The sequence below is a fragment of the Hypoxylon fragiforme genome (genome assembly GCF_022984875.1).
Source record: "Hypoxylon fragiforme strain CBS 206.31 chromosome Unknown GGS25scaffold_4, whole genome shotgun sequence".
NCBI lineage: Eukaryota > Fungi > Ascomycota > Sordariomycetes > Xylariales > Hypoxylaceae > Hypoxylon > Hypoxylon fragiforme.
Window position 1 is genome coordinate 1634878 of NW_026054759.1, and position 27248 is coordinate 1662125.

The 27248-nt window shown below is 48.2% G+C and overlaps 7 protein-coding genes and 1 non-coding gene across 8 annotated transcripts; 3 read left to right on the plus strand and 5 right to left on the minus strand.

The window, feature by feature from the left end:
- The first annotated feature begins 198 nt into the window (after positions 1–198).
- On the plus strand, positions 199–5236 carry GGS25DRAFT_231203 (uncharacterized protein). Its single transcript, XM_049257022.1, has 2 exons — positions 199–1282; positions 1337–5236. Exons 1-2 carry the CDS (start codon positions 520–522, stop codon positions 4975–4977), a joined length of 4404 nt encoding a protein of 1467 aa, XP_049117713.1. The 5' UTR covers positions 199–519; the 3' UTR covers positions 4978–5236.
- GGS25DRAFT_530812 (WD40 repeat-like protein) lies at positions 5236–7713 on the minus strand (the record flags this gene model as incomplete). The annotated part of the gene is made up of 2 exons (XM_049265427.1): positions 5236–7450; positions 7588–7713. The coding sequence occupies 2 exons, from the start codon at positions 7711–7713 to the stop codon at positions 5495–5497; spliced, it is 2082 nt and encodes a 693-aa protein (XP_049117714.1). The 3' UTR covers positions 5236–5494.
- Positions 7714–8293: 580 nt separating this feature from the next.
- Positions 8294–9397, plus strand: GGS25DRAFT_486043 (ATP synthase subunit E). Its single transcript, XM_049260589.1, has 3 exons — positions 8294–8566; positions 8661–8850; positions 8919–9397. The coding sequence occupies exons 1-3, from the start codon at positions 8543–8545 to the stop codon at positions 8990–8992; spliced, it is 288 nt and encodes a 95-aa protein (XP_049117715.1). The 5' UTR covers positions 8294–8542; the 3' UTR covers positions 8993–9397.
- A 339-nt stretch (positions 9398–9736) lies between these two features.
- GGS25DRAFT_486045 (glycosyltransferase family 66 protein) lies at positions 9737–12978 on the plus strand. The gene is made up of 5 exons (XM_049260590.1): positions 9737–10130; positions 10219–10242; positions 10370–11044; positions 11111–12260; positions 12336–12978. The coding sequence occupies exons 1-5, from the start codon at positions 9983–9985 to the stop codon at positions 12604–12606; spliced, it is 2268 nt and encodes a 755-aa protein (XP_049117716.1). The 5' UTR covers positions 9737–9982; the 3' UTR covers positions 12607–12978.
- Positions 12979–13089: 111 nt separating this feature from the next.
- GGS25DRAFT_t51 lies at positions 13090–13187 on the minus strand. The gene has a single exon. It is a non-coding gene; the product is annotated as a tRNA-Thr (tRNA).
- Positions 13188–13261: 74 nt separating this feature from the next.
- Positions 13262–16997, minus strand: GGS25DRAFT_486047 (uncharacterized protein). Its single transcript, XM_049260591.1, has 4 exons — positions 16341–16997; positions 16060–16271; positions 14140–15948; positions 13262–14073 (listed from the first exon to the last, which is right to left on the minus strand). The coding sequence occupies exons 1-4, from the start codon at positions 16370–16372 to the stop codon at positions 13754–13756; spliced, it is 2373 nt and encodes a 790-aa protein (XP_049117717.1). The 5' UTR covers positions 16373–16997; the 3' UTR covers positions 13262–13753.
- GGS25DRAFT_486050 (uncharacterized protein) lies at positions 16974–21587 on the minus strand. The gene is made up of 4 exons (XM_049260592.1): positions 20940–21587; positions 20156–20865; positions 19816–20103; positions 16974–19754 (listed from the first exon to the last, which is right to left on the minus strand). The coding sequence occupies exons 1-4, from the start codon at positions 21019–21021 to the stop codon at positions 17142–17144; spliced, it is 3693 nt and encodes a 1230-aa protein (XP_049117718.1). The 5' UTR covers positions 21022–21587; the 3' UTR covers positions 16974–17141.
- Positions 21588–22130: 543 nt separating this feature from the next.
- GGS25DRAFT_486052 (uncharacterized protein) lies at positions 22131–26461 on the minus strand. Its single transcript, XM_049260593.1, has one exon. It carries the CDS (start codon positions 25970–25972, stop codon positions 22769–22771), a length of 3204 nt encoding a protein of 1067 aa, XP_049117719.1. The 5' UTR covers positions 25973–26461; the 3' UTR covers positions 22131–22768.
- Positions 26462–27248: the final 787 nt, after the last annotated feature.

Consider the following 27248-nt stretch of genomic DNA (forward strand, 5'->3'; position numbering starts at 1 on the left):
ACATCATGGATACCTAGTAGGTACCTACATGCCCAGTGTACTAGGTACTACCTAGTAGTACATACTATCACACATGTACTAGGTACCTGTAACTATTAGCTCTGATGAATTGGCAGGGATACGCGAGCCTACATAGTACTAGTACCTACATAGGGTAGGCATGTAGTAGGCAGGTACTACATAACTACCAATTGCAATCTATTGCTTACCCTTCATCTTCTATGTAACTACATAAAAATCCCAACTAAAAAAAAAAAAGTTACTGCGCGTCACAATACAACAATTCACATTCTTGCAACCCCTAGACGGCGTTCTCATGCTTTTTATTGTGATGGTATGCCCGTTTTTTTGATCGCTATCACTGCGTATCGACCTACTGCCCATCGAGATCTTATTTGAGTTCTCTGCCGACCAGCCAACCGACTAAATCTCATCTTACAATCGATTCCACCTGTCTACCGATGTAACCAATTCCTTTCCATGAACGCCTCTTGCTAGATTTACAACCCTGCCACCGTCATGGCGTTCAGCTTTGGAAATGCCGGAAACACCGTTGGCGGCCTCGGAGGTGTTTCCCAAGGTCCTGATCTGGGGGAGGTCCAGACTGAAGCTCTTGGTTTTTTGTCACTATCCGGTGATGCTAAGCTGCGAATTACCTCACCATGGTCTCCGCCCCCCGCCGAGTATGCTTCCCTTATTAGCATCGCACCACGATCGGGTCTGGTTGCTGCAGCTGGCCCCGATGCCATCATACTAGCATCTACCGAATCTGTTAGGAAGGCTTTCGATGGTCCCAAAGACGGAGAGGGGGAAACTCCGACATTCGAGCCACCATTGAAGTTGCCTTTACCAATACGAGTATGCCAACTCGCATTTACAGCCGATGAAGCCTACCTGCTATTATCAGCAGAACAAGGTGGAGGTTTGGCGGTATACCAGGTTGAAGCACTCCAGCACGGCACAACGCAGTCTGCCTTCGAGATGCCCACGAATGGCGAGTCGCTAAGAGCCCTAGTACCGAACCCTCGCACAGAGAAGGCTGAACTGTGTGCTGTCGTAACCAATGAAGGCAAGCTTTTGATGGCCAACATGAAGGATCGCAATTTCGTATCGGGCCCTAACGGTCAAATTCTGAAGGATCAGGTTAGCTGTGTCGCTTGGAGTAACAAGGGAAAGCAGTTGATAGCAGGGCTTGGTGATGGTACTATACAGCAAATGACGCCCGAGGGCAATGTCAAAGCTGAAATCCCGCGACCACCAGATCTTGATTCAACGTATTTCGGTACGGCCTCAGTTCATACTCAATTACCAATATTCTAAACTAACATCTACCTAGTTTCATGCCTGGTTTGGCTCGAGAACGATGTATTCCTTAGCTTTTACGTTTCTACTTCGGAGCAGCCCCCTCCAATTCGGTGTCGTCTAATCACAAGACAGGGTCAGAAATTCCTATCCCAGAAGCTCATTAACCCTGTAGAACCCTACGACCCCGACTACAAAGTTCCGCATCTCACAATCATGCGACTGAAGGATTTCCCACCAAACCTCCAAGACCTTCTTATCTGTTCTTCTACCGTTACTCCTGATATTGGCCTTTTTACGCGGTCGAAAACGCCACTGGGACCAGACGGTCCCTCAAATGCCTTTACGTTAACTGAATTGGCCGACGATTCCAAGCGAGCTACTCTACCAATGGGTGACGGCTTGGAGAACCCAGTAGCAATTGGCACGGCTCTCGACCTGTCTAGTCGAGAGAACGTCTATAAACCTATACCTACCGATGAGTTGGACCAATCTCCTGGCCCATTGCCAGGTTATTGGGTTCTCAATTCCGAGGGTATTCTCTCTGTTTGGTGGGTTGTATATTCCGAATCGATTCGAGGAGGGACCACGTATCCAGGGCTTGTAGTCGTGGAAGATAATGCTACAAGCTCAGCCGAGACGACAGCTCCTAAATCTGCCCAACCGAGCCCCTTTGGAGTCCCGTTGGCTGCGCCAGTGGCAGCATTTGGGGGCCCTTCAGCATTAGGCTCAAAAGGCTCTCCCTGGGGCACTCTTCCATCTACCTCGAGCGGTGCTGGTGGACCTACGTTCGGCTCGAGTTCTTTTGGTATGGGGGCTGCGTCCTCAGCGCCAAAACTCGGTGCACCATCCTTTGGCTCGTCGACTCTAGGCACAGCCTCTTCGCCTTCATTTGGGCAACCCTCTGGGAAATGGTCTCAGTCTTCACCTTGGACCTCTGGATCTACATCGTCAACCACTCCGGCTTTCGGTCAGTCTGCCTTTACCAATAATACCAACAATACAGGCGGACTTGAGGGGCCATTTGGAAGCGCGAAACCCAACCCAACAATTTCGAGTGGCGGGTTTGCTAATTTTGCGAGCAAAGGCGGCTTTGCATCCCTTGGGTCAAACAATATTACTAGCGGGTCCAGTATATTTGCATCTTCGAACGCGGAAGCCCCTGAAGTCTCTATGGATACAGATAATACATCTGCATTCCAGGCCCCAAGTACTAAGCCGAGTATAGGCACTGGAAATCCCTTTGGATCGCAACCATTCAAATTGAGCTCTAGCTTTCAACCCGACCCGAACGCAAGGGACGACGATACCGATGGGAACTCTTCGAGTACTGTGAAGCCCATGTTCGGTACGAATTTTGCGGCCACGATAGATGAACCAGCAAAGGCAACAGTCTCAACCCCTATTGCTACTGTGCCGCAAAGTGCCTTTGGTCGGTTAGCGCCGTCGGCGAATGTGGAATCAACTACACCGGCTTCGACTCCAGCTCCATCCAAGGTCCTAGCTCCAACTTCCCCAGAACCACAAGGCAGGGGGCTTTTCCACTTCCCACCAAAAACCCCTAATAGCCAGAGCAGTGTTTTTGGGTCTTCCACTTCCCAAACACCCAAGGATGACCCATCTAGGAAGGTAGATGCAGCGACCCCTAACCCATTGAAATATAGCGTAGATACTCCCCTACCCCCAGAATCTACTAGTAAGGCCACCTATCCATTAGGCGATTCATCATCTTCGTCTGCTGGCACTGTAGATTCTGCGGACCTCAAGGGAACGTCTGCTGGTGCTAAGGATGTACCTTTGCCACCTAATTTAGCCGACTCAACGCCTAAGGCGACAACGAGTAGGACTCTCGTTGAGGAAGTACCTACCGTTGTGGAGGACGTGCCTTTGCCACCTGACGCAATTAAAAATAAGAAGGCATACAACGCCCCTTTACCCCCATTGCCTGGGGTTGATGCGAAATCTAAGTCCCTCGATGAGGCCCCCTTGCCTCCAGACCCTCTGAAACGCTCGAATGCGTACGAAAATAGGCCTCCTGCTCTTCCGATTGCTAAGCTCTCTTCCGAGGCTGCTGGGCCTGGGTTTAAATTTCCTACAAACCCCCTTCCTATCCCATCAGATAGCGAGGATGACGAATTGTCTGAAGACGAAGAAGGCACCGAGGCCGTTAGTGAGGGTAGCGGTGTCGACGTTGCTAAGGAACTTAGTCCGGCCAGCACTAATGTGAATAGAACCCCTGGGTTTACTCCCCAGAGCTCCTTTGATGGCCTGGCAGGAAGCTACTCTACAATACCCCGTCCAGATCAAGAAAGGCGAGGCTTCTTTGGCGAATTAGGCCGTAATGCCCCTGTGTTCCCCCAGCCAAATCCTGTCAGCCCCCGTTCGCCGAGTCCTGTACGAAGCGCAGTGCCTACTAGGCTTGTCGGAAAAGACCAACCACGATCCTTTAGTGCGCCTGGGCTGGCATCTCAAATTCTTGGTACATCTAGAAGGCAGCAATCTCGGGTGGGATCTTCAATCATTGGTAAAGATGCTTTTGTTGAAGATGCGATTATGGAACAGCAACGGAAAGCAAAAGCAAAAAAGGAGGCTGAGGAAAGTCAAGTGCTTCTCGACGAAGAAGATGATGCTGTTCAAAGCTTGCTAAAGGCGGAAGTGAAGCCAACCCTAGAGCTTGATGAATTCATTGCACACCCAGGCGTGACAGCACCGGCTGGTGATAGCGTGCCGGCACAGGTTGAGGCCGTATATCGTGACATCAATTCCATGATCGATACCCTTGGACTTAATGCACGGTCCCTCGCAGGCTTCACCAAGGGCCATAAAGTGCCATCTACTAGGGACTATACTAGGCAGGATTTGGCTGTTTCGGATGATTGGATGTTGAATGGACTGGAGAGCTTAGCACATATCATCGATCAGGACCTTGGCGTTGCCCTTAGCGAAGCAAGGGTCGCGGACGTGCCAGGGAAGCGTGCAGAATGCGAAGACATTCAGCGTGAGCTTGGTCGCGATCGCAATAAGCAGGCTGATCTGAAGAAAATCATCACCTCCCGCCTAGACCCCGACCAGACTGCCGCAAACCGTGCACTACCTCTCAGCGCGGAGCAGGCAGCGCAGCAGAATGACCTACGACGAGAATACGCCAAATTTACGAGGCTTCTGGCAGAGGCCGAGGAAGGCTTGACGCTGCTCAAGGCCAAGATGGTATCTGCCAATAGCGCGAACGGGAGGGGTGGTCCAACGCCAACTATTGAAGCGGTCGTACGTACTATTACCAAACTCACAAGTATGGTTGAGAAGCGCAGCGGCGATATCGATGTTCTCGAAAACCAGATGAGGAAATTGCGCTTGCAAGGCGCAAGCAGTCGCGAAGGCTCACCTTTAGCTACGCCAAACGCCAAGAGACTATCAGCATCCTCGGTTTTTTCTCCGGAGCGGTCCATGCGAGAGGGTACACCGCAACGTAGCAGCATCTTGCGCCACTCGGTGTCGGGAAGTATTGGCGGGAGCATTTTCTACACACCACCGCGCAAGAAGCTAAGTGGCTTTGGAGACATGGAGAGAAAAGCCGTGAAGGAGAAGCAGCAGCGTAGGATGGCTGTGCTTGGAAAGCTCAAAAACAGTCTCCAAAAAAAGGGTCCCAGCGTGTGGGCTGTGGACGAGATCGAATAAGCCCTTGATGTATCAGTAGCAGTTGTGCTCGGTTAGGAGACGAATGACGAATAAACAAGGATTCCGGCAGATTAATGCCTTTCATACCCGAGTAGGCGCCTATGTAGGTTAGAGATTTCGCAGACATGTTTTACGAAGGAAAAGGGAGAAAAAGAAAGGGTTAAATTCTATTACTCTAGTACACAAGAGGTAAATAATCATGCGAGTGGGGAGTCAGGAGTCAGGAGTCACTGGGTATTTCCCATCTTAGGGTAACTTATAGTTATAGTAGCACGATCTGAACGTTTAACTGCTAGGTAGTCAGAAGGTACCGAGATATCCTAGTTTCAGTTGGGAGCCAACACCACGTGGACTATGTGATTCCATCGTTTGACAAATGCCATTGTCAGGCAGGGTATAATACGTAGACGCATACAGTGTAGCCACTCCTTAACACATTGAAGCTCACAACCAGAAGCAAGCAACTCTCAGTAACTCCTCTCCAAACTTTAGAACCACGTAATACACCCCAGACCTCTTACGCAAAGCCGACGACACCTCCGCTTACGGCCTCAAGCCTTGCGACGAGCTTCTTGACGTTTGTCCACTCCTCACTTCTAGCCGCCTCCTTGCCACCCAGGTCGGGCCCAACCTCAAACACACTCACTACAGCATCGATACCCCCCGTAGCTAGTCGCTTACCCTCACTACCCTCCCATGCGACCTTGTTCAGGCTCTTGCAGAGCAACTGGCGGCCATCCTTACGTGGAGTGGGACTGATTTTGGCTACGGGGATCTCAGTCTCGACGGTAATGTCCCAGAGTTCGAGAGATCCAGCCCCGTCAACGAGAGCAAAAACACCAGGGCGTACGGGGGACCACGCGGCATCATATACAACATCCTCACGCACAAACTCGAGGAGGGGCGGAACAGCAGTGCCTGCGCTCTCGACAATAGTGCTCGTGGCGGCCGGGGCGCGCACTTTCCACAACTTGACGGACCAGTCAAGAGACGAAGAGAGCACTAGGTCGCCTAGATCTACGAAGCCGCGCGCCGGGTGGAAGTTGACACTCATGACGGGGGCAGCGTGTCCCTTGTAGGACACGCGGGAGTCAACGCCGGCTTTGGCGCCAGCACGGTCGTACCGATGGCACGGGTAGATCGGCCCTTCTTCTGACCCGACAAGGAAATACGTTGGGTCTGCCTGGGGAAACGCCATGGTGGTGGGCGCGAGGTCTTCAAACTTGTTGGGAGGGGGGGTGGTAAGAGTGAGAGATTCTTGCGGCTGAGAAAGCATGTCGACGCTCCACACACAGAAGGCGCCATCAGTAGAAACTGATATGATATTATTTGCATTTTGAGTACCGACGATGTCGACGGAATAAACGGGATGCGAATGGCCAGAGCCTGTCAAGGGCGTTTTTTGTACAGGAGCGGATTTGGCGCGTGTATCCCAAAGAAGGACCTGGCCGGAATAAGTGCCGCCTATAATTAGATTAGGGTGAAAAGGGGAGAATTTGGCCGTGAGAATATCAGACTGGGCATGAAAGAGAAACTCGGATCGATCGTGAAGGTGTTGGTTCCACACTTGCACAATGCCATCAGGGTCATGAGGGGCAGATGGGTTTTTGGTGTAAGAAGCGAGAAGAAGCTCGGGAAATTTTGGCGAGAAGTCGATGCTGCTGATCATGCGCTTTTTAGACCATCGATCATCGTAGAACTGAACGATTTCCTTGACTCGCCGGCGACCTTTACCACCAGTGTTGCCCGCCTGCTCATCCTCATCTTCGATGTCATGAGCCTGGAGTGAATAGTCCGTCAAGATATCATATTCGTTACTGATATCGAGGGCTCGTTCAATAACTTTGGTGGAGCGCTCGACGAATTCCACGAAGTCATCTGACGCCACGACAGCGGCCAGCTCCTCGTTATTCAATGCCCTTGCAGGGAAGTTGGATGTGGCGACAGAACTAGACTGCAATGGTCCGTCGGTAATCAGCTCACGGGCTGCCTTCAACTCCTCCTCAATTTCTAGCCGTAAATTCTGGCGCAATTCCTCTTCTCTGTCACGTTTCCACTTGCTCAGTCGCTTACTAGGAGTGGACGTTGTGGCAGGAAGATCTTCATCATCAAGATCCGAGAAAGCTCGAGGTCGGGAGGTCGGAGGCGTCCAATCATCGTTGGTTTGAACACTTTTACTGTAGGATACTACTTCTTTGACCGGAGATGGCGGACACTCAAATATAGTTTGAAGAGGCACAGTGGTCAAAACCTGTGGATGGGAAGAGGCAAGCTGGGCGTTTGCCTGGGAGGCATACTCGGAGTGCTCACCGCTCAGTTCATCGGTACTGAGGACGCTGTTGGGTCGACTGCCTCGAAAGCCGGGAGAGGCAGCACCTGTTGTGGAAGAGGCAGGCCTACTGTCACCTACTAGACTATTAATTAGGGACTCGATGACCTTGCGATTGTCGCGGCCTGGGGTGGGGGAGATGAGCTAAAAGAACGGTTAGCAAGCAAGGAAAGGGGAAATATGTATACAGTGATATATATATATATATATATATAAAGAGAGAGAGGGAGAGGGAGAGGGAGGGAGAGGGAGGGAGGGGAAAAGGGGGATGGAAGACCAACATCACTGGATCCGCCGATGCTGGGTCTAGCAGCAGTGGCAGCCTGGTTCGCCCTTAATTCTCGTTGTCGCTTGAGCTCGGCAAGCTTTGCCTTCTTCGCTAGAATCTCATCTCGTCGTTGTTGCATCTTGCCCTCCACCAAGACCAAGGCCCATGTCGCGGTAGGTGCTCTGTGCCTTTACGATTGATTGAATATATAGAATGTGATGTAATTTTTTTTCGTGTTGTGGTATCCTATCTGAGAGTGGCGCAAACGAGCTCGATGAGTTGGAAAATGTGCTGCAAGATGTGCTGCTACTATTAGCTACCTAGGGTAGGTATTGGGTATAGAGGTGTGTAGAAGGTAAGAATTGCTAAAGATGGGTTTGGTCATGTACTTCAAGTAGATACCTTGTGTATTGTGTGTAGATAGTATGTATGTACTAGTAGCTAAAAGTAGCTACTGCAGTCTGCGCGTTTCAATCTTCTTCGTGCCTTCTTTGTCGGGACACCGCGACACCGATGGGATAAGGATTGTCTCATTTAACTCTAAACGGAAGTTACATAAGTACCTCTACAGGAGGGATACGTAAATATATGTATTTATGCATAGTATAGTACAGCATTGAATGCACTATGTACATAAGTGTGACTGCCCAGTGCCTACAGCGCCTAGTACGTACTATGTGTGGGTTAAGTGCATGTACGTACCCGAAAGGTTAAGAAATGGTACATTTTAAAAGTAGAAAATAGGAAAAAAATAAAAAATCAACGTATGCGAAATTTCCCGACGCTGCCCATACATAGTACGATCTCATCTTTCTAAATTTCATTTTTTATCCCCAGCCACATTCTTCGACAGCCTCTCTATCTTTCTTCCCTCTAACAGGGCCAATTGGCATCTTATCCCCTGCCTGCGCATCGCTAATTGATCGCTCATTTCGTCCAAGAAAGTGTTTGCGCCCTAAACTGGCCCAATGTCTACCTCTTCAGGAGTCAATGTATGTGTCGCCTGCCGTACACCCGAACTACCTTCACGATAGAGCTTAGAGCTTAGAGCTTAGAGCACTTGGTCCCTAACAACGTTTGGTGCAGGTACTCCGGTACTCGGCTCTTGCCTTGGGCGTGTTCTACGGGTTTACACACCAGCGATCCATCACTGCAGCACAAAAGGCCGCAGCCGCACAGAAGGAATACGAACACAAGCAACAATTAATAGAGCAAGCCCGAGCCGAATATGCGAGATCCAAGAACCCGGCTCCCCCAACGTCCGAGAAGAGTGGTTGTATGTTGACCCACCCCCGAAATGACAGGAAGATGGTTGGACTTTATAAATGTTAACGACATCAGTAGTGAATCAAGACCCAATGGACCCCAAGTTTGACCTGGAAGCATACTTCAATGCCTTGATGTCACAGAAGTCGTAAAGCCGATATAGTAGTTGGGAAGTCATTGCGCCGGGAGTCATATTAGAAGCTGAGATGGAGACAGAGAGAGGGCCGCAATCGAGCTCGATGCCCAATTTGGATCGAAGCTTTTCCTCGAATGACAAATTGGCGGGCTCTGTGTATGACTAGGAAGCCATGCATAAAAACGTCTGATACATAGATTTCATTTGGCTTTACTCCGTACATGTGTACAATACCAAGATTTCATGCCAACCTGAACTCGTGAGTATGACCAGAGCTGACATGGCATTCATGATGCAGTTTCTAACGACCCAGTTCAAGATTCTGTTGTGAGATTTAATTTCATCATGCCTAGGTACATATCCTTTCACATCTATATCTATGTGTTATGTTGTTGAAGTCTCTCAACAAAAAGAATACCACATATATAGATAGTGTGTAGTAAAGACTATAGGCGGAGAATGCTTATAACATCATAGTAAATGGCAAATCAGAAATCAGAGGTGAGTTCTACATTAGTATGTATGTATGTATGTATGTATGTACCTATACTACTAGGTAGTATCCTAGGCATCAAATGTACATACTAGGTACTGTACATAGGTTCACTCAAGCACGTGTTCAACATCGAATGTTGTACATACTGAAGCCTACAAAGCTAACATACATAAGTATATTATGTATATACTAGTGCCTATGCAGTATATGAGGCTATGGTACCTGGAATTGAGTTTAAACCCCTGCAACTTCAAGCATGGAGCTTCCTACTTTCATGTTGTACTGCAGAACTGCGACGCGCGGATTGCCAAAGCTCCAGCTGTCCTTCTCAATTCAAAATTATTTCATAAGTGTATTTTTGTATTTTCGGAAATATTCACACATACTGTACATATAATACACTCACTACTTACACACATCGCACACTGCAAACCAAACTACACTTTTCAAATGTTGACACCGTCCACCACCTAGTTGCATTGTCTCTCAAGGCGATAGACAGTACACAAAATGCCTGTCGCAGCTAGCACATCGTCTGCGCCGGTTGACTTACTCGTCAATGTCGGCAAGAATCAGAGCACCAAGACCTTATTGAGGGTCATTATTCTCTGCTTCATTGCCGCCGCCGCTGTCGCAAGTCGTTTGTTCTCTGTCATCCGTATGTTTATTCCACCCCACCCTCTTCTCTTGTACTTTGACTGTATTGGTATCAACTACTAACTAGGTGCCTACCCACCTTCACACAGGTTTTGAGAGTATTATCCACGAATGTAAGCCAAATATCTCCTACTCTATCTAGTACTCCAGTGCTCCAATGCCCCTCCCTCTCTCCCTCTCTACCTCTCTACCTCTTTACCTCTCTACCTCTCTACCTCTCTAACTTGTATATTGCAATAGTCGACCCGTGGTTCAACTTCCGAGCAACCAAGTATCTAGTTGCTCATGGCTTTTACGACTTTTGGGACTGGTTTGACGATCGAACATGGCATCCTCTCGGACGAGTTACTGGAGGTACTCTTTATCCTGGTTTGATGGTCACCAGTGGTATTATTTACCATATCCTACAAGCCCTGACCGTACCCATCGACATTAGAAACATTTGTGTTCTTCTCGCCCCTGCTTGCTCAGGTCTGACTGCCTTTGCCACTTATCTCCTTACTAACGAGATGACCACCTCCCCATCTGCTGGTCTTCTCGCCGCAGCCTTCATGGGCATTGCCCCAGGTTACATCTCGCGATCTGTTGCTGGCTCATACGACAACGAGGCTATTGCCATCTTCCTCTTGGTTTTCACCTTTTATCTCTGGATCAAGGCTTTGAAATTAGGTTCTGTCTTATGGGGTGCTCTTTGCGCACTATTCTACGGTTACATGGTGGCCTCGTGGGGTGGATATGCCTTCATTACATGCCTGGTGCCTCTGCATGCATTTGTGCTCGTCTGCATGGGCAGATTTAGCATGCGCCTCTACGTCTCGTACACTACGTGGTACGCTCTTGGTACCTTGGCTAGCATGCAGATCCCGTTCGTCGGTTTCCTGCCTGTCCGAACTAGCGAGCATATGCCCGCCTTAGGTAAGTGTAGAATAGCTAGCAACTAAACTCAAGATCATAGTTTTGTTTGCTGATTTTGCGTCCTAGGTATATTTGGCTTCCTTCAACTCGTCGCGTTCCTCGAGTATGTCCGTTCAGCCATCCCAAGCCGTCAGTTCCAGACCTTCCTCTATGTCGCGCTGGGTGGTATATTCGGCGTATCTGTCCTCGCTTTAGTTGGCCTAACTACCCTTGGATACATTGCCCCTTGGTCTGGCCGATTCTACTCCCTATGGGATACTGGCTATGCCAAGATTCATATTCCCATTATTGCCTCTGTTTCAGAGCATCAGCCCACTGCCTGGCCTGCCTTCTTCTTCGATCTCAACATGCTGATTTGGCTCTTCCCCGCCGGTGTCTACCTCTGTTTTCAGAGACTTGAAGATGAGCATGTCTTTATCATTGTGTACGCCCTATTTGGAAGTTATTTTGCTGGCGTCATGGTCCGATTAATGCTTACTCTCACGCCGGTGGTTTGTGTGGCCGCTGCCATCGCCACTTCTCAACTCCTCGACACGTATCTTGTCGTTAAATCTCCTGAATCTCCGGACAAGGAGGAGGAAAGCTCAGATGCTTCTACGAAGAAGGCAGCGAAGCATGGCTTGCTACGGACCGCATCTCAACCCGTGGTCGGCATCTATAACTTGTTGTCAAAGGGTTTCGTATCCGGATCCATGTTGTTGTATTTGCTCATCTTCGTGCAGCACTGTACCTGGGTCACCTCCAACGCATATTCGTCCCCATCTGTAGTCCTAGCGAGCCGGATGCCGGATGGAAGCCAGCATATCATTGATGACTACCGTGAAGCTTACCAATGGCTTCGGCAGAATACGAAGGAAGATGCCAAGATCATGTCTTGGTGGGATTATGGCTATCAAATCGGCGGCATGGCCGATCGCCCCACGCTCGTTGACAACAACACCTGGAACAATACCCACATTGCTACGGTGGGAAAGGCTATGAGTTCCCGAGAGGAAGTAAGTTATCCAATCATGCGCCAGCACGAGGTTGACTACGTTCTTGTCGTATTCGGTGGTCTTCTCGGCTATTCCGGTGACGACATCAACAAGTTTCTCTGGATGGTCAGGATCGCGGAAGGTATTTGGCCTGATGAGGTCAAGGAGCGTGACTTTTTCACGGCTCGGGGCGAATACAGAGTGGATGGAGAGGCGTCAGAGACCATGAAGAACAGCTTGATGTAGGTTCCCCCTTCTTGACATAATTTGGTAACGTTACTTGTCTTCTAACCATATTTGCTTTCCCCCCGAAATAGGTACAAGATGTCGTACTACAACTACGGCTCTCTCTTTCCGCCTGGACAGGCTCAAGACCGTGTCCGGAATGCCCGACTACCCGACCAAGGCCCAGTTCTTAATACGCTAGAAGAAGCCTATACCAGTGAGAATTGGATCATCAGAATCTACAAGGTGAAAGACCTTGACAATGTAGGCCGTGATCATGCGGCAGCCGCGTCATTCGAGAGAGGACACAAGAAGAAGAAGTCGACAAAGAAGCGCGGGCCTCGAGTCCTCAGAGTGGAGTAATTGACTTACGAAAGGGGGTAGGGGGCAAGGTAATGGGGCGGTAGGTGGATGGATGGAGGGTCTAGGATGGCAGGATTGCCATGCAATTCATATGATTAATTTATTATGGATTTGCTAGCTGGTTTGCGAGCAGCAGCTGTTGATGACTTGTGATGTGTATACGTACTAAAATACAAAAGTCAGGGAAGGCGGGAAAATAAAGGTCAAAAGACAAAAAGTGGACAGACTCGAGATGCATCACGGCCATTATAATTGAAATGCATGACATAAAACTCCACGTGTATTCAAAAGGAAGTAAAGTTCAGCACTAAATGACTACCTAGGTACCTAACTTACGTAGGTAATCAATCAGTCACCTTGTGAGTATATTCGTACATAAGTAATATCAATAGTAAACAAATCATTAAAATGAAAGCAGACGATTTGGTGATTTTTTTTATTTTTATATATATATTTTTTTAGAAAAAAGATTTGTCAAGGCATTGCCCACTACTGGAGTCGAACCAGTCATCTCCTCATTGCATTCCCCAGTAGATTACAGAAAGTACTAGTGAGGCGCATTACCGCTGTGCCAAGCGGGCCTACTGTTGGATTTGTAAGTCCTATGTAAGATTATATCCCGGTAACACTGCAACCTGCAAGTTTTCCAGGTTGTCTTCACATTATCTCTGTAGAGTCCGTCTCAACATGGGCATATGCCATCATATTTATTCACTTTTATCTGAGGGTATGCAACTCGATGCTACTCATACTAGGTACTACCTAGGTACTACCCAGGTACATGTTCAATTCCGCAATCAACAGGCCCCTAAAACCATCTAATTCATCATTTTCACATAATACCATCGTAATCTCGTAGCAGCGCAAAAGACTGGTTCTCCAAAGTCTTCCTTAGCTAACCTGCCGGCTACGGGACAAGACATCAATTGCCAAGTAGCAGAAGTGAGAAGGCCGGAACATAAGAGGGCTTCGTGATTGGGTACCGGCTAGAGAAGTATGTCAACCAAGACACATCGTAGGTGCTCATACCGCGACAATTATCACGGTGATTACCGTAGTATATATTGCTGGTCATAGGATATGCCGAAATTTCCCACGTTATGAGTATTTGGCTGGTCGAGCAACAGTCAGTCAAGTCGAAAACGCCTTACGACCGCGAAGGTCGACGGGTACGCCGGCGTATACCAGCTACATTTGCCTTGGCATCATCCATGAAATCGGGCGAGAGATATTCCATCGAATGCCCTGAGTGGGCAACTGTAGAGAGCCTTGCTTCTGGGCTCATCAGGTCCGACGAACTACTCAAGTCGTTACCAGAAAAACTATATATGCCATTCTTGTGTTGCGGCGTGGAAGGGGTAGGCTGGGTCCTGTCTCTTTGAGCCACTTGGTTTCCTAGAGAGTTATACAACATCTGGGGACCATGTGCGAGTGGCTTCTGCTTTTGACTCCCCCTGCTAAAGAAATCTATAGGGGCAGTTAGTTTACCAAGCCAGTCTACGCGGCTTGCTGCTTGTGGAGTATGGAACGTACCGAGCATTTTAACCGGCTTATCCATATGCTGGGGGCTTTTATTCGTACCCGAGCTCTCGGCCAGTGTGTATGCAGCACCGTGGTTCGTACTTTGAAACCCTTCGTAGGAACTGTACGAATCTATCGAGACCTCAGTGCGCGTCGCAAAACTTTGCGTAGGAAACGTTGTAGTGCTCGGATTGCCCCAAGGTGTCGTCGTCTCGTTGAACAGCTTGCTAGCCGATAGCAATTCCTCTTCGGTCCTATTCTTGATTTCCTGTTCAATCCTTTCCGCTGTTTTCTCGCCCCCCGCCATGCCATTATCCCCAATGAACGGAACGGAGGTGCCATCAGTAGACGTTTGCCGTAAACCCCAATCCAAATCGGGGTCAGCATCATTCTGTATGTTCCACTCTGTCATTTTCATGTGGCTTTCAATTCCTTCTGGTTCGGCATTCTCGTCATGAATAACGTTGTCCCGATGTCGTCGAACTCGCCTACGATCTGAACGCGCTACCTGTCCTAGCTTTCGATCTCTGACAGCTCGCTCAATTGTTGGGGTTTCCCGCGAACCATATGTCTGCTGATCATGAGTGCCATATTGTGGCCTACTCTTATGACTTTGTGGAGTTGTATCTCTAGTAGAGACCTCGGCCGCGATATTGTGGGGGAGCTTAGACGGGGCCGGACGGGGTATTCTAGAACGCCATCTAGAGCTGGTAGCATTGACCTGACCCCTTGCGTTGTTCTCCTGGCTATCCTGTTTGCAGCTATTCGGCCGACAAGCATGCATAGTCTCTGCCGGCGACTCCAGCTCATAATCAGCTTCTAGGGCATCATGTTTCGGATCCAGTCCATTGACTTGGTTGGAAAGCTCTTTGACAAATGATGGCAAGCGTATACTCCTGTCATGTTTTACCTCCTGACTCGGGCTAGCTGTTGGGCCCCTGACCTCCGACTTCTTTAAGGAGGCTTGTAGCCGACAAGTTTCATCACTATCTTTCGCAGTTGCTGGACTAGACACCATAGTCGAGAATGAGCTGCCCAGGTGGCTCGACTTTTTCACTTCACCACCCGTTTGGCAATCATTTGCATCCGTCTGCGTGTCAGTCTCTGTCATGTCTGCACGATGTAAGCATTTGCGGCAATAATCCTGCACTGGTATTTGGCCTCTCTTCAAAGGATGTGCTTCTTCATATCCCTTAGATCTTGCCTTTCCACAGCCTAAACAGACATGGTTGTATTGGATCTTAGCCCCCGCGTCATGTCTTGTCTTGGTCTGCCTTTTTTTCTTGTCTTCCTTGTTTTTCCTCTCAGTGGTTGTTTCCTTAGCCATTACTATAGCACTGTAATGTTCCTCGCATCGCTTTACTTCGTCAAGGCTGAACTGAAAGGGGGTTTTCAAGTTGGGGAAGCTTCCATCGCCCTGTGACTGACTAAAAACTGGTCGCAATGGTGTGTGAGAGGTAAGAAAACCCGATATGGGCCTATACATTGGGTACGTAGGAGATTTGGATTCCCGGCAGACAGCAGGAACTTGGTACTGGTGGGTAAACAGAGGTATTGATGCCGGCGGAGGGACGATAAAGGCTGATGTGTGTGTGTAGTTTGGGCCAAGTACCTTGTAAACTTGAGGCATACCCGACTGTAGGATTGGAGCTGGGGGTTCTCTGAGGTCTGTAGATGGGTTGACACTGACTTGTAGTACATTATTAGGCACCAGGGTAGGCGGCCGTAGCGGCGAAGACAAAATCTGGACAATTGTAGGACTTGTTGGTGAATTAGATTTTCCCAAGATGGAGCTCAGGTCGCTTTTCCCCGGCGTTGCACCTGAATAACTGTTAGTGCGTGTAATGCCTTTCAGAAGCCGAATATGACTGGGTGTAGAAGTCGAAACGGATCTAGTACTACTCCTGCCAGTGGGAACATAGGAGTCTTTACCCTGGTGATTTTCACTGAATCTGTTCAGATTGTTGCCCGAGGATTTGAGGCTCAAAAAGTCGCTTTGCTGCTTTTTGCGAGCCAAGGCTAGCTTTCCATCCTTTGTCTTTGTGATGTAGACATCTTTGCTTCCAGGGAGGTAGAAGTTATTAGCACCATGTTTGTGGGCTTGATGTGGTGTATGGTGTTCTTCTGGCAGAGAATGAGCACTCCTGTTACAATATCAGTGAGAGTTTGACGACGGCAGAAGTTGTTAACAACATATAAGCAGAAAGACTTACCTGGAACATATTCGACTACTTGGTGAAGCCATTTTTCAAAAGAGACAGTAGGTGCTTATAGCACTCGTGGTTTGGAAATATGAACTTCACTAGTTATTCGATAAAAGTGAATCGATACTACCAGCGTTGTGATCATACGAGATGAAAAGAGCAAGACAAAAAGGGGGAAAAGAGACAGAATGGAAGATAGGAAGGGAAGAAGGAGAAGCATGTTATGGTTGGGGAGCAGGTAAGAAAGTAAATAACAAGAACGCCGTTGTGTTCCTGAGGTTACAAAGCTAAACACACTTTTAAGGGGTTAAGGTGTTAAGGTAAGTACGACCAATTCATCCATACCATCCATACCATCCATACTGTGCCTACTGTACATGCTCGGTTCTTGTCGATGCTCTTTCCAAGTGGATACATAGTACATGGTATGTGAATAACCTCAACAATGGTACCCAGCCATCTCATCTGATTACTCCCCCTTTAACTCATGATATGTAAAATGTTATCAAGCCTACCTTGCCTTTCATTTCCTTCTCTTCCATGCTCGTCGCGTACTGTTCATAAAAAGAAACACCAATATCTCCAATATCTTTACTCTACGCACGTGCTGTGGACATGTTTGTGAATACATAGGACATTACCATTACCCCCCCTCCCCCCCTCCCCCCCTTTCCCAAAATTTCTTTCTTTTAGGTTATGGTTTGGTTTTGTTAGATGTGTTGCGACTATACTGAAATTATACTTCTTTCCATAATCTCATAAAACTCGGAAATGCTTTTGAAAACTATTAAAGCTAAGAAGAGGAAGCTTCTACCCGCTACTTTGAAGAGATGATGACGGTATATTATGTCTGAACTGAGAGATCGCTCTCCCAGTTATAGGAGGCACATTGGCCGGCGAAGCTCGGCGAGCAACATGAGAGGCTAGCATTCTAACTGCCTCGACACGCTTTTCTTCAAAGATTCGGCTGCGTTCTAATTCTTCCCCCATGTGGCGCATCCTCGACTCTTGATCACGCTGCGCCTCAGCCTTGATCCTATCGTAGTGAAGCGTAGTGATAGCCTTGGGCCAAAGCCGATCAAGCTTGCGAGCCTGCGCCTCAGCCACGTACACCGGAGGCTCGTTCGCTGGTCTCACGCTAGAAGACCCACCCCAATAACACTCGAAAGTGAGCTTTGCCTGGCTATGCCTGTTCTCGGCCCCCCAGAAGACTATGGTGTCGCCGTGGTACAACTTCATCCAGTACTTGCAGGCTGCTGTGCTATCCTTTGGAGCATTGGCCTGTAAGTGGCTATTGTTGATTCGTATTCCACTGGTGGCTTTGGTTGATATGTAGAATGCGTACGAGCCCGGCTCCGGCGAAGCTCGCATTGTACGGCTAGTCACTGACCGAGAAGGTTCCCATGGACGGAACTCGCTAAGAGAGGCAGTGTAGCCGTCATTCCATAGCAGGACCCTGAAAGCATTTTTGGGCACCATGGAGTCCTCGACAGGCTCGTACACAACCGTGTTGTTGGGGTACCGTCCCCACGAGACAAGCGGGTCATGTATTTGAATTGATATCCCTGGTACCAACGAGCCTTGGACCGAGTAGAATGCTGCAACAGGTTTTGGCAGCCCAACAGTTTGTGCGTTGGCTTGGGGTTCAGGGGGAAGCGTATCGGGGATTGATTCTAATTCGGTTTCGACAGCAGGCGAATCTTTGGGAGTCGCCTCCCAATTCCGCTCCTCGTCGGTCAGTCGTCCATCGCGTTTGAGCCGGGCTGGCCGTAGTACCAGTGCCCTACCCTTCTCAACAGTTGGATGTCGGGTGTGCGTAGGTGGAAAATTCCGCATGGCGAGGTCCCACAGTCGTGACTTTCCGGGACCAAATTCTTCTTTTCTTTTTCCAGCAGCTAGCTCAAATGCGTTATACTGTAAATGGGTCATTTCAGGATAGTCCAGGTGCCATGTGCTCTTGTTTGAGCTATCCCAAAAAGTAGTTTTAGGCAGAGGATAATCGATTTGACGGCCCGATTCATTCTTCACGACCTGGGGCACACCGGCGAGTAAGCGATACTCGTCATCCTCCGAAATGCTTGCCTCAATCTCGCTTTGTGATTTGAGTCTCTTGAATGAGGGCTTGACCTTGGCCTCTCCCACATCATACTCGTCGCTTGTGTCGTAAGCAGGCTTTCTCTTACTTGTGCTCAAGTCGATAATTCTAGATTGTCGGTTTGGATGTCCGTTAACTACGGACCTAACATTCAGGTTCCCTAGGATCGAAGACGCACCACCGAGGCTCTGGGAATCCATCGCTAGTATAGTGCTACGCGAGTTGTCCTGTAACATATCCTCGCTAGTTGACGACAGAATGTCGTATTTTGGTTGGCCTTTTTGCCTTGGCGTAGAAAGGTTTTCTGACTCGAAACTATCCAGAACCTCCGTTTCCGGGGTATCGTTCTGCTCATAATCTGCATTAGAGACTGGTAGGTTCAGACGATGCTCCGAGATAACACCGGAACTGCCAATCACAGAACTGTTCACCTCTCCAAATAGTCTATTTGGCTGGGAGTTACCAAGACTGCAGTTCTCCTTTTCTGACTCGTCATCTACGAAGTAGTCAAGCTCTGGCCCTCGCAGAGAACTTGCACCAAGGGATTCATCGAATTGCGTCGTTTGCCTGTCGTCGAGGCTGAGCTGTGATGCTTTTTGTCCCAACTCTTTATCATCGGAAACAGCACCGGCGGGGCTCGCTTCGCCTACTAACCACGGATGAGCTTGAAGCTCGGGGACGGTAGCCCTGGTTTCTGGCCGGACGTGGATCATCCTTGATAGGAAGTGAATACCAGCACTAGATACGTTCGAACGCGACAGTGGCAATGTGTTGACCGGTATCTTGATGATATGGTCGAGCAATTCCGTATACGTGACTCCATTCTTGACTGGAAAAGGTGGATTGCCGGTGAGAGAGTAAAACAAAACACCGCCAAGTGACCAAATATCCACAGCGTGGTCGTACCTCTCTCTGTCTACAACCCTGTGGCCCGTCCTCTGTGTCCGCCTGCCAGTGTCGTCGTAGGAAGAATACTCACTGTAAACTTCAGGCGCACAGTACAAAAGGGTACCACAGAACGTTTTCAGATAGGTTTGCTCTGTGTCGATCATCTTGGACAACCCAAAATCTGTTAGTTTAGCCACCAGGGGATTAGTTGACTGGATGAGAATATTGTCGGGCTTTACGTCGCGGTGCGTGATCTTGTTGTCATGTAGATACCCGAGTGCGTCAAGCATCTGCTCGGCCATTATCTTGACGTAGGGTTCCCCTATAGGTCCATATTCTTGAATCAACTTGCCGAGATCGCCCCCCGGAACATATTCCATGATGATGAAGAACTGATGTGCGTCCCAATCAAAATGCTCAATGTATTGAACTATGTTGGCCTTCACCCAAGTTAGAGAGTCTAGAGATGGGCAAGGAAAGGAGAGAAAGATGGGTACTTACGTGGTGTACTTTTTGCATTATCTTCATCTCGTTCTCGACTTTCTGATCTAAAACACCATTCTTCATAAATCGTCGCTTATCAAGTTCCTTCGCCGCATACGGGGAGCCATCGTATTTTGAAGTCACTTTATGAACCGTAGCAAAAGCTCCTTTCCCGATCACGCCCACACGCGCATACTTCTCGCCACCACGCCATTCTCTCGGCAAACGCTCATGGGGTTCTGATGTGATGCCCCAGGGGTCAGTAATAGGGACGCGCCTGTCCCGTGTGGGCGTAAACAGGTGAACCTAATCAAAGTCAACATCGATGGGTATACTAATTGACTCTGGGATAACTTACATGACCACCTGGTCCAGGGCCGATGGTCTTATTGGCATCGTCATCTTGTCCATGAAGCCGCCGTAAGTAAGGACCGAGCTTTCTCTTATACTCAACGTCGTGATGACCGTCGCGACGGGGGATGCGAACAAGAAAGACAAGATCGCTTTTACTGTCCTGCATCACGATCTTGATGGTAGAGCCGCTCTCTAGAGTCCACTTGGGAGTACTGCTTTGGCCAGGCCTCGGTGGGCCAGCCCTCTTTCTGAGTAACTTGCTATCCACAACTGTGCCATTTGTCGACTGGTCTTCTAGCATTACCGTGCCATACTTGTTGACAAGGATGCAGAAGTGAATATTGCTGAGCCGCCTGCCTGGGTCGTTATCAAAGTGGAGATCGCATCTGTCCTCGTTACGACCAAAGGTAAAGCCCAGGCGGGGATTTTTGAGGGTTGATGATAACTTGATGACAAGGGCATGGTCGCCAATGCCTCGGGTTCGGCCAAATTCCTTAGCGTCGTCTTCGCGATAAAGGTCGGAGTCGATGGCATCGGCTGTATACCTCCTAGTGGTGTGGTGCGCATATTGGGGCGATTCGGCAATTTTGTGAACTTCGCGACTGGCGCTGTCGGAGTTGGGGTATAGCAAGCATATGATATCCGAAATGTCCTCGTCAGAGAAGCCCGAGTTCTGCTTCCCGAACCTCCTAGGATCTAAGGCATTCTGAGTAGCTATAGAAGGGAGTTAGACAAGAAGCCCTAGTGGTGTAGGTAGGAACAGAGTGAAGAAATGGCCTAGGACTAACCTGGTTGAGTAGCTTGTGAGTCATCATTCGGATCCATTGGGAGTAGAAATGTGTGCTGCAAGGCCAGCAGGGCTAGCAGCATGCGCCGATGAGGATTGCAGGGAATGGCTGTTCAAACCGACTGCGAGACACGTCGTTCAGGCAGCCGGCTGGAGTCGATTTGCTTTGAGTCCCGGCACGGCCAGCTAGCGCAAGAGCCTCTATGTATAGTGTGTTGTGGTCATTCAAATGAGGGCGAATGGTCTTATCAGTCGCATTCTTTTGCGAATGAGGTTGAACGGTCAGCTGTATGATTGTACTGAGACGTGAATCAAGATATCCGACAGGTGATCAAGTACCAGGCCTCGAAGCCGTACAACAATTGGATGTGAATTGGATGTGGATTCGATATATACAAGTAAAATATGTATAAGATACTGAAGTGGGCGTAGTCGGTGTTGAGGAGTGAAGAGGGTCCTTATATCAGATATCATAAGAACTTGAGATAAACATTGAAGTTGGAAACTTTTTGGATACTATTCGTAACCTATCGTGACCGAGTTAGCAACTGGAGGTTACGAAATTGACCTTTGAGAAGTGCACGAAAGCCTCAGGTGGTGGAACGCACGCGGCAGGTTGCATCAGGTGCGTCTATACCTATGTACTAACTACACTAACCTACCTTAGGTAACCAACTAGGTACAATACAGTACCTACCCTACCTAGGGTAGTATATGCTAGTAATGCTACTACACTATAGAGATAGGCACATTGACCCCACGGACCACTGAAGCCAGGGATAGGTATGTAACTACTAAGGCACGGTATCAATGATAACATTGAATTCAATGTTGTACTAGGTATAATACATACAATACAGTACGTACCTTTCGCTAGAATCGCTACATATGCATGCAGTGCATGTGCGTGCTTCTTTAGGGTTGCCTTGGGCCGGGTAAGCCCGTTTTACCACCAATCCAACGCTCCCCTTTAGCTTTAGACCGAACCAGTATCCTGGGATGACAGTAACTAGTACTAACTATGTAAATATCCCAAATTCCCAATAACTACGACTACGTACTACTAGGTACCGTACTACTACTACTACTATAAGTCTACTACAGTACTACTACTAGTATGAGTAGTAGTTATATATGTATGTATATATAATCCATCCGGAGGATATCTTATATATGTATGTACCTGATCATCGGAACTTTATAGTACTGTACATATTCAATGTTGACATAACACATACATGTGTAACAGTTTAACTACATACATGTGCATACATCTCATCCATAAAAATCCTCCAAGTCCCATCTAACGGTCCATCTAACAAAGTTGAAAGCCGCATTCTTGACATACCTATACAAGTCATATGTCCCATCACCTGGTGATCATGATTTAGATGGCCTCTAACGCTCCAACACTCTAACGCTGTGCAAAAAGACAACTGTACATACATGCAGTACTATGTACAAAAATAAAATCTGGTTCACATATTGCCAATTGTACCAATGCTCAAAACCACCTAGGTACTCTATGTAAATATGTACTACATCCATGGATGATGTGTTATGCAGGTGTAGGTAGGGAGGTATGGTGATACCGGATTATATGAGTGCTATTGCGTATGATTTTCCCGTATCCTTTATATGCCATTGTAAATTCAGTCGATCCTCGATCGAATGCTGGAGAAAGCCAACCTCTCCTACCCCCCCTTTTTCTGACCAAAAAATTGAAAAAAAAAGAAGAATTTTTTGAAAAAAAGAATTTGAAAAATGATAAGCTGATATAAAATATAAAAATGACTCAAGTAGCAAATCATAAAATTCGTGAGTTGATTACTAAAAGAAGCCTTTCTTCTTCTTCGGCTTCTGATTCATATCCTTCAAAATGTCGTCAAATGTGCTCCCACCAACAAAGTCTTGCCGCGAACTAGACCCCGAGTCCGCAGCTGGTTGAGCTGGAGGGCCTACAAGGCCCTGTAAGTTACCTGATGAGATGCTGCGGTTCATCACCGTGCTGAGTGGCCGCTGTACCGGCGAGACGCCCCTCGCACTCGAGATACGGTTCCCCGGTATCGACATGCTGTCCGTAGGGAGCGGGACCGGCTCAAGCCCCAAAGCTATGCTACTCCGGTAGTTTCGTCTGCTGCCGGGTGACACATTACTTTGTCTTAGTGCCGCCCCAGGGGGGGCAGCTTGGGGAGACTCGCTGCGATTCATCAAGGTCGGGCTTGCCGATCGCCCACTGGGATCCATGTCCGTAAACACGGACTGCGGCGGGGGTAATGGTGATAAGCTCTCTTGCGATATAGGAGGAGCAGTGTTCTCTCCAAGCGCCCAATCTTTGGCTGCCAACCAGCAGTGGCTGCGGTGGTAGATGCCCTCGATACTGAATTCCACGGCATCGGTGGAAAGCTCCACCAAGCCCCCGCCGCCAGCAACCTCATACCATCTTTTGCGCACAGATGATATGTCCTCCATCCACGGCGGGTGACCCTTGGCCGGCTGGCATAGGAAATATTCGACACCTTCTGTGAATTGCAGGCCGGGCGCATCTACCACCAGCATGGGAAGTGATTGAATGACTACGTAGAGGAACAACCAATAGCCAATACGCTGATCTGCCATTTCCGCTGCTGTTTTCCCTTTAGATTCCTTGCATTCAAATTCCTTGAACTCTTCGAGGAATGGCATGCTCAGCTTGAAGGTTTCAAAGTCATAGGCCTTGTTGAGTATGAGAAGCATTTGATACTCTTGCAAATTCCTCTCTAGCCGCGCTTGTTCCTTATGCGAGAGCTCGTAGAAGTTCTCTTTGACGCTCGTCATGTCCGGTAGCTTAGGAAGATCAAAGGGAATGGGGGGGAGCACGGGGGGTGACGATTGATCGAATTCTCCGAGAACTTTACGTAAAGCTGAGAGATGAGTGTTCTTGTGATCGTTGGCAATTTCTTCCGCGCTTTGGTCAATCACTCGTGTCGTGAGCGACTCACGATCAACGAGGAGGTCATATAACGCGCAAAAGTCCGAGTAGAGTATTTTGAGAACTTGCCTGTTTAGGCCGCTCTCTGTGAATGGGTTCTTCTTGCTGCGGGCCTTCGGTGGCCAGCTCCCAAAGTTCGCTTTATAATAGTTGAGGACAAATTGTCTCATTCGACCGAAAGACTTCCTCCAGGTGTGAAACTTGACATCCTTATAATCCGAATTCGACGTTGAGCTAGCGACACCAGAAAACAGTGCTGGAAAGTCAAATGACTCGAGCCTATTGTTCACGTTGTTCTGGCGGTTCACGAGGTCAAAGTATGCGCGCTCCAGTCGCTCACGGGTAACGGAGGATACTTGACTCCATAGAGGCGAGTTTAGGTCCCGAAGAGCTGGGTATTTGCCCACAGCATGAGCGAAGGCCTCGTTGAAGAGATCCATGGAGCGCATTCGTTCACCTAGGATAAGTGATTCTATCGTCTTCTCCCGGCTATGTCTCACGTCCGCGAGAGCCATCTGGTCCATGAAGAAACCGAAGCTCATGTCCACAGCGTCTCCAAATGTTGACCCATCCATGCTAGTAAACTCGAACTCCTTTAGCAGACCCGAGATTTGAAGAAAAACAGCGAAGAGAGTTGGCTGTTCCTTAGTACACACCAATGGTTGGCCAGTCAGAAAAGCAAACATATTCCGAATCGATATCAGCCGTTCCAGGTCAGCCTCCGATCTATGACCTGGGGTAGACATGGATACGGGAAGATATAGGCGTGACTCTCCTCCGCCACTCTGGAGTTCGGGTAGGATGGGTGACTGAGCCCTACGCGTTGCATCGTCAACAGAAAGGCTGTCTCGTCCCGTAAAAGTAAGGCTTTGACTTCTTCCCGAGCTTGTTGGTGATGCCATCTCAGCCTCAATAAGCTCGTTGAAAACCAGAGAGTCATCGACGACAAATGAAGGTACTTTGAAAGACGGTCCCGCGCCAATCCCCTTAGGGTCCAAGTATATCAACACGTTCCCGCCCTCGTTCCACAACTCAGGTACCTTTTCGCCGTTGGTTAGAAAGGACGTATTATAATCCACATTCTGCCCAAGGATCCAGGCGGCCGCACCAGTTGTCTTTGCTGAATTGCCTTGAGATTGAGACCTTGACCTGCCCCCACCAGGAAGCCAACTCCTTCTCAAACGGCCACGCCGTTCCACGTCACGAGTCGGGCTTTGGCTTCCATTGCTCGACCCCGGGCGAGATACGACAGCAGTGGATGTAGATACGGACAAATTCGCCAAAGGCGGAGGTGGAGCTGCTCGAGTAGGTGGATTTGCAGACGCACTTCGAGCCCTGGGGTCGGATGTGGGCGAGCCTTGTCCAGGTCCTAGACTTGATTGAGAGTTTGATTGCTTATGGGCACTGCTATTCACGGAGCTACTTCGCCGTCTGTGCTCTTTCTTGAGTCGCGGAGATGATTGAGTCTCGGTGAAATGAAACGAAGACACTCGTGGGGGAGAAGGGGGGGTGTCGACTGGGGCGGGCGGTTCCGTCTCGGGTGGGCTTTTTTGCAACTTCCCTCTCCTATGACTGGTCGTGCTATCTTCAGATGGGTTACTACTATGGGTAGTAATAGGCTGGGCAGTAGGCGAATGCTCGGAAGTGTTGGCGGCGTTCGATATGCCAAACTCCTCCGTTTCCTCGGATAAGCCAAGCGGTAGGCAAGGCAGACTCGGAGGTCTGTCCTGGACTTTATTCTGGATTGGAGATTGGGCAGTAAGCGGTTTGCGGTGCAGAACACCGGTGGGATCTGTAGATTGAGTACTGATTAGTGACGGAAAGAAGGACGACAAGCGGTCGAACCGCGACTTTGAGAACATCGAGGCTAGTCCTTTAGCGTTGGCGGACCGGTCTGATGAATCTCTGTTTGGTTGCGATTGGCTGTCGAGGGATGTGATCTCATCTGATGACTTCTCCTCTCTACTGCCATCTCGGGAGTGATCAAGGATCTGAAGAGAAGAAAGAGAATGGGAAGAAGTATGAACGGAGGCTTGGCCCGCCGACTCACTTGAAGAAGCCATGTTGAAGTCCGGGGACCGAGGGAACGAACGAACGAACAAACAAACAAACAAGCAGGCACAGCACAGTCCTTTCCAGATGTCTCGTTCTGGGGCAATTATGTGTACCTAAGTATCCGTGGATAGGAAGGAAAAGATAGATGTCTTAGGTAGGTAGTCGATACAGTACAACCAGACAGGGGCTCCACCAGCTAATATTAATGAGAGGCATTGAGAGCGTCCATAGTGCCGAACGCCTCGGTGGGTAAGCGGCAAGATTGGGTTGGCTGTCTTTGCTGAAACCGATTATTGTTATTTTATTTTATTTTCTCTCTCTTGGTTCTTCGTGTTGAGTTAACCCCCCTGGTTTTATTTAGTTAGAAAGGGGATTTCCTGTCAATAAAAACCCGAGACAATGCTACATTGCTGCTATGTAAAAAGCAGGAACGAGAATGGTGCAACAATATTACTATTAGGTAGAAGATACATACTACTTCAATCATTCAATACTAGGTATATGTTGTTAGGGTACATATGTAGTGAGTACTAGGTACTAATAAAAGCTACCTAGTACATCGTTAAATACATCTACATATTACTACTTAAATCCTCGCAGTTTGATTTGAGCCGCAGGATTACCAGTACATATATATATATATATATATATACCTTCAAGTTATATATCTTTAATGTTATACTTATATAATTAATACCTACCGAACGATTAGAACCTGACCTACATTTGTATATCAATGTTTAAATTGCTGTTATTGCTTATTATGTTACCACGAACTTAATAGTACATACTAATGTTAAGGTATACTTACATGTACCATAATACATATATATGTACGCACACACGCACACACGCACATGCACACACGCACATACACACGCACACATATACGCACACATACGCTATTATATCCGATGTACCTATGTACATGGCACTACGTAATGTAATAACATCAATTTGCCGTTCAAAAATGAATGTATTATACAATGTACTCAGGTACTTTTTTTTTTTTTTCCAAGAGAGGGGTTACGGCCCTTACGGGTGACTTTGGCTTGGCTACTAGTCATACATGCTAAGTTTCCTCAACAGGTATTTATTACATCTTCTTGTGAGTGTTTAACAATAGTGACTCTTTTTAGTGCTGGTCTATCATGTTTATGTCAAATACCTTGGTTTGTCAGGTATTGTCGATATCTTATTACCTAAAGAAATCCATTCATTGTTGCTACATATTATGTGATAGTCAAAATTTCTACTATCATATGTATATGGTACAGTGCATGT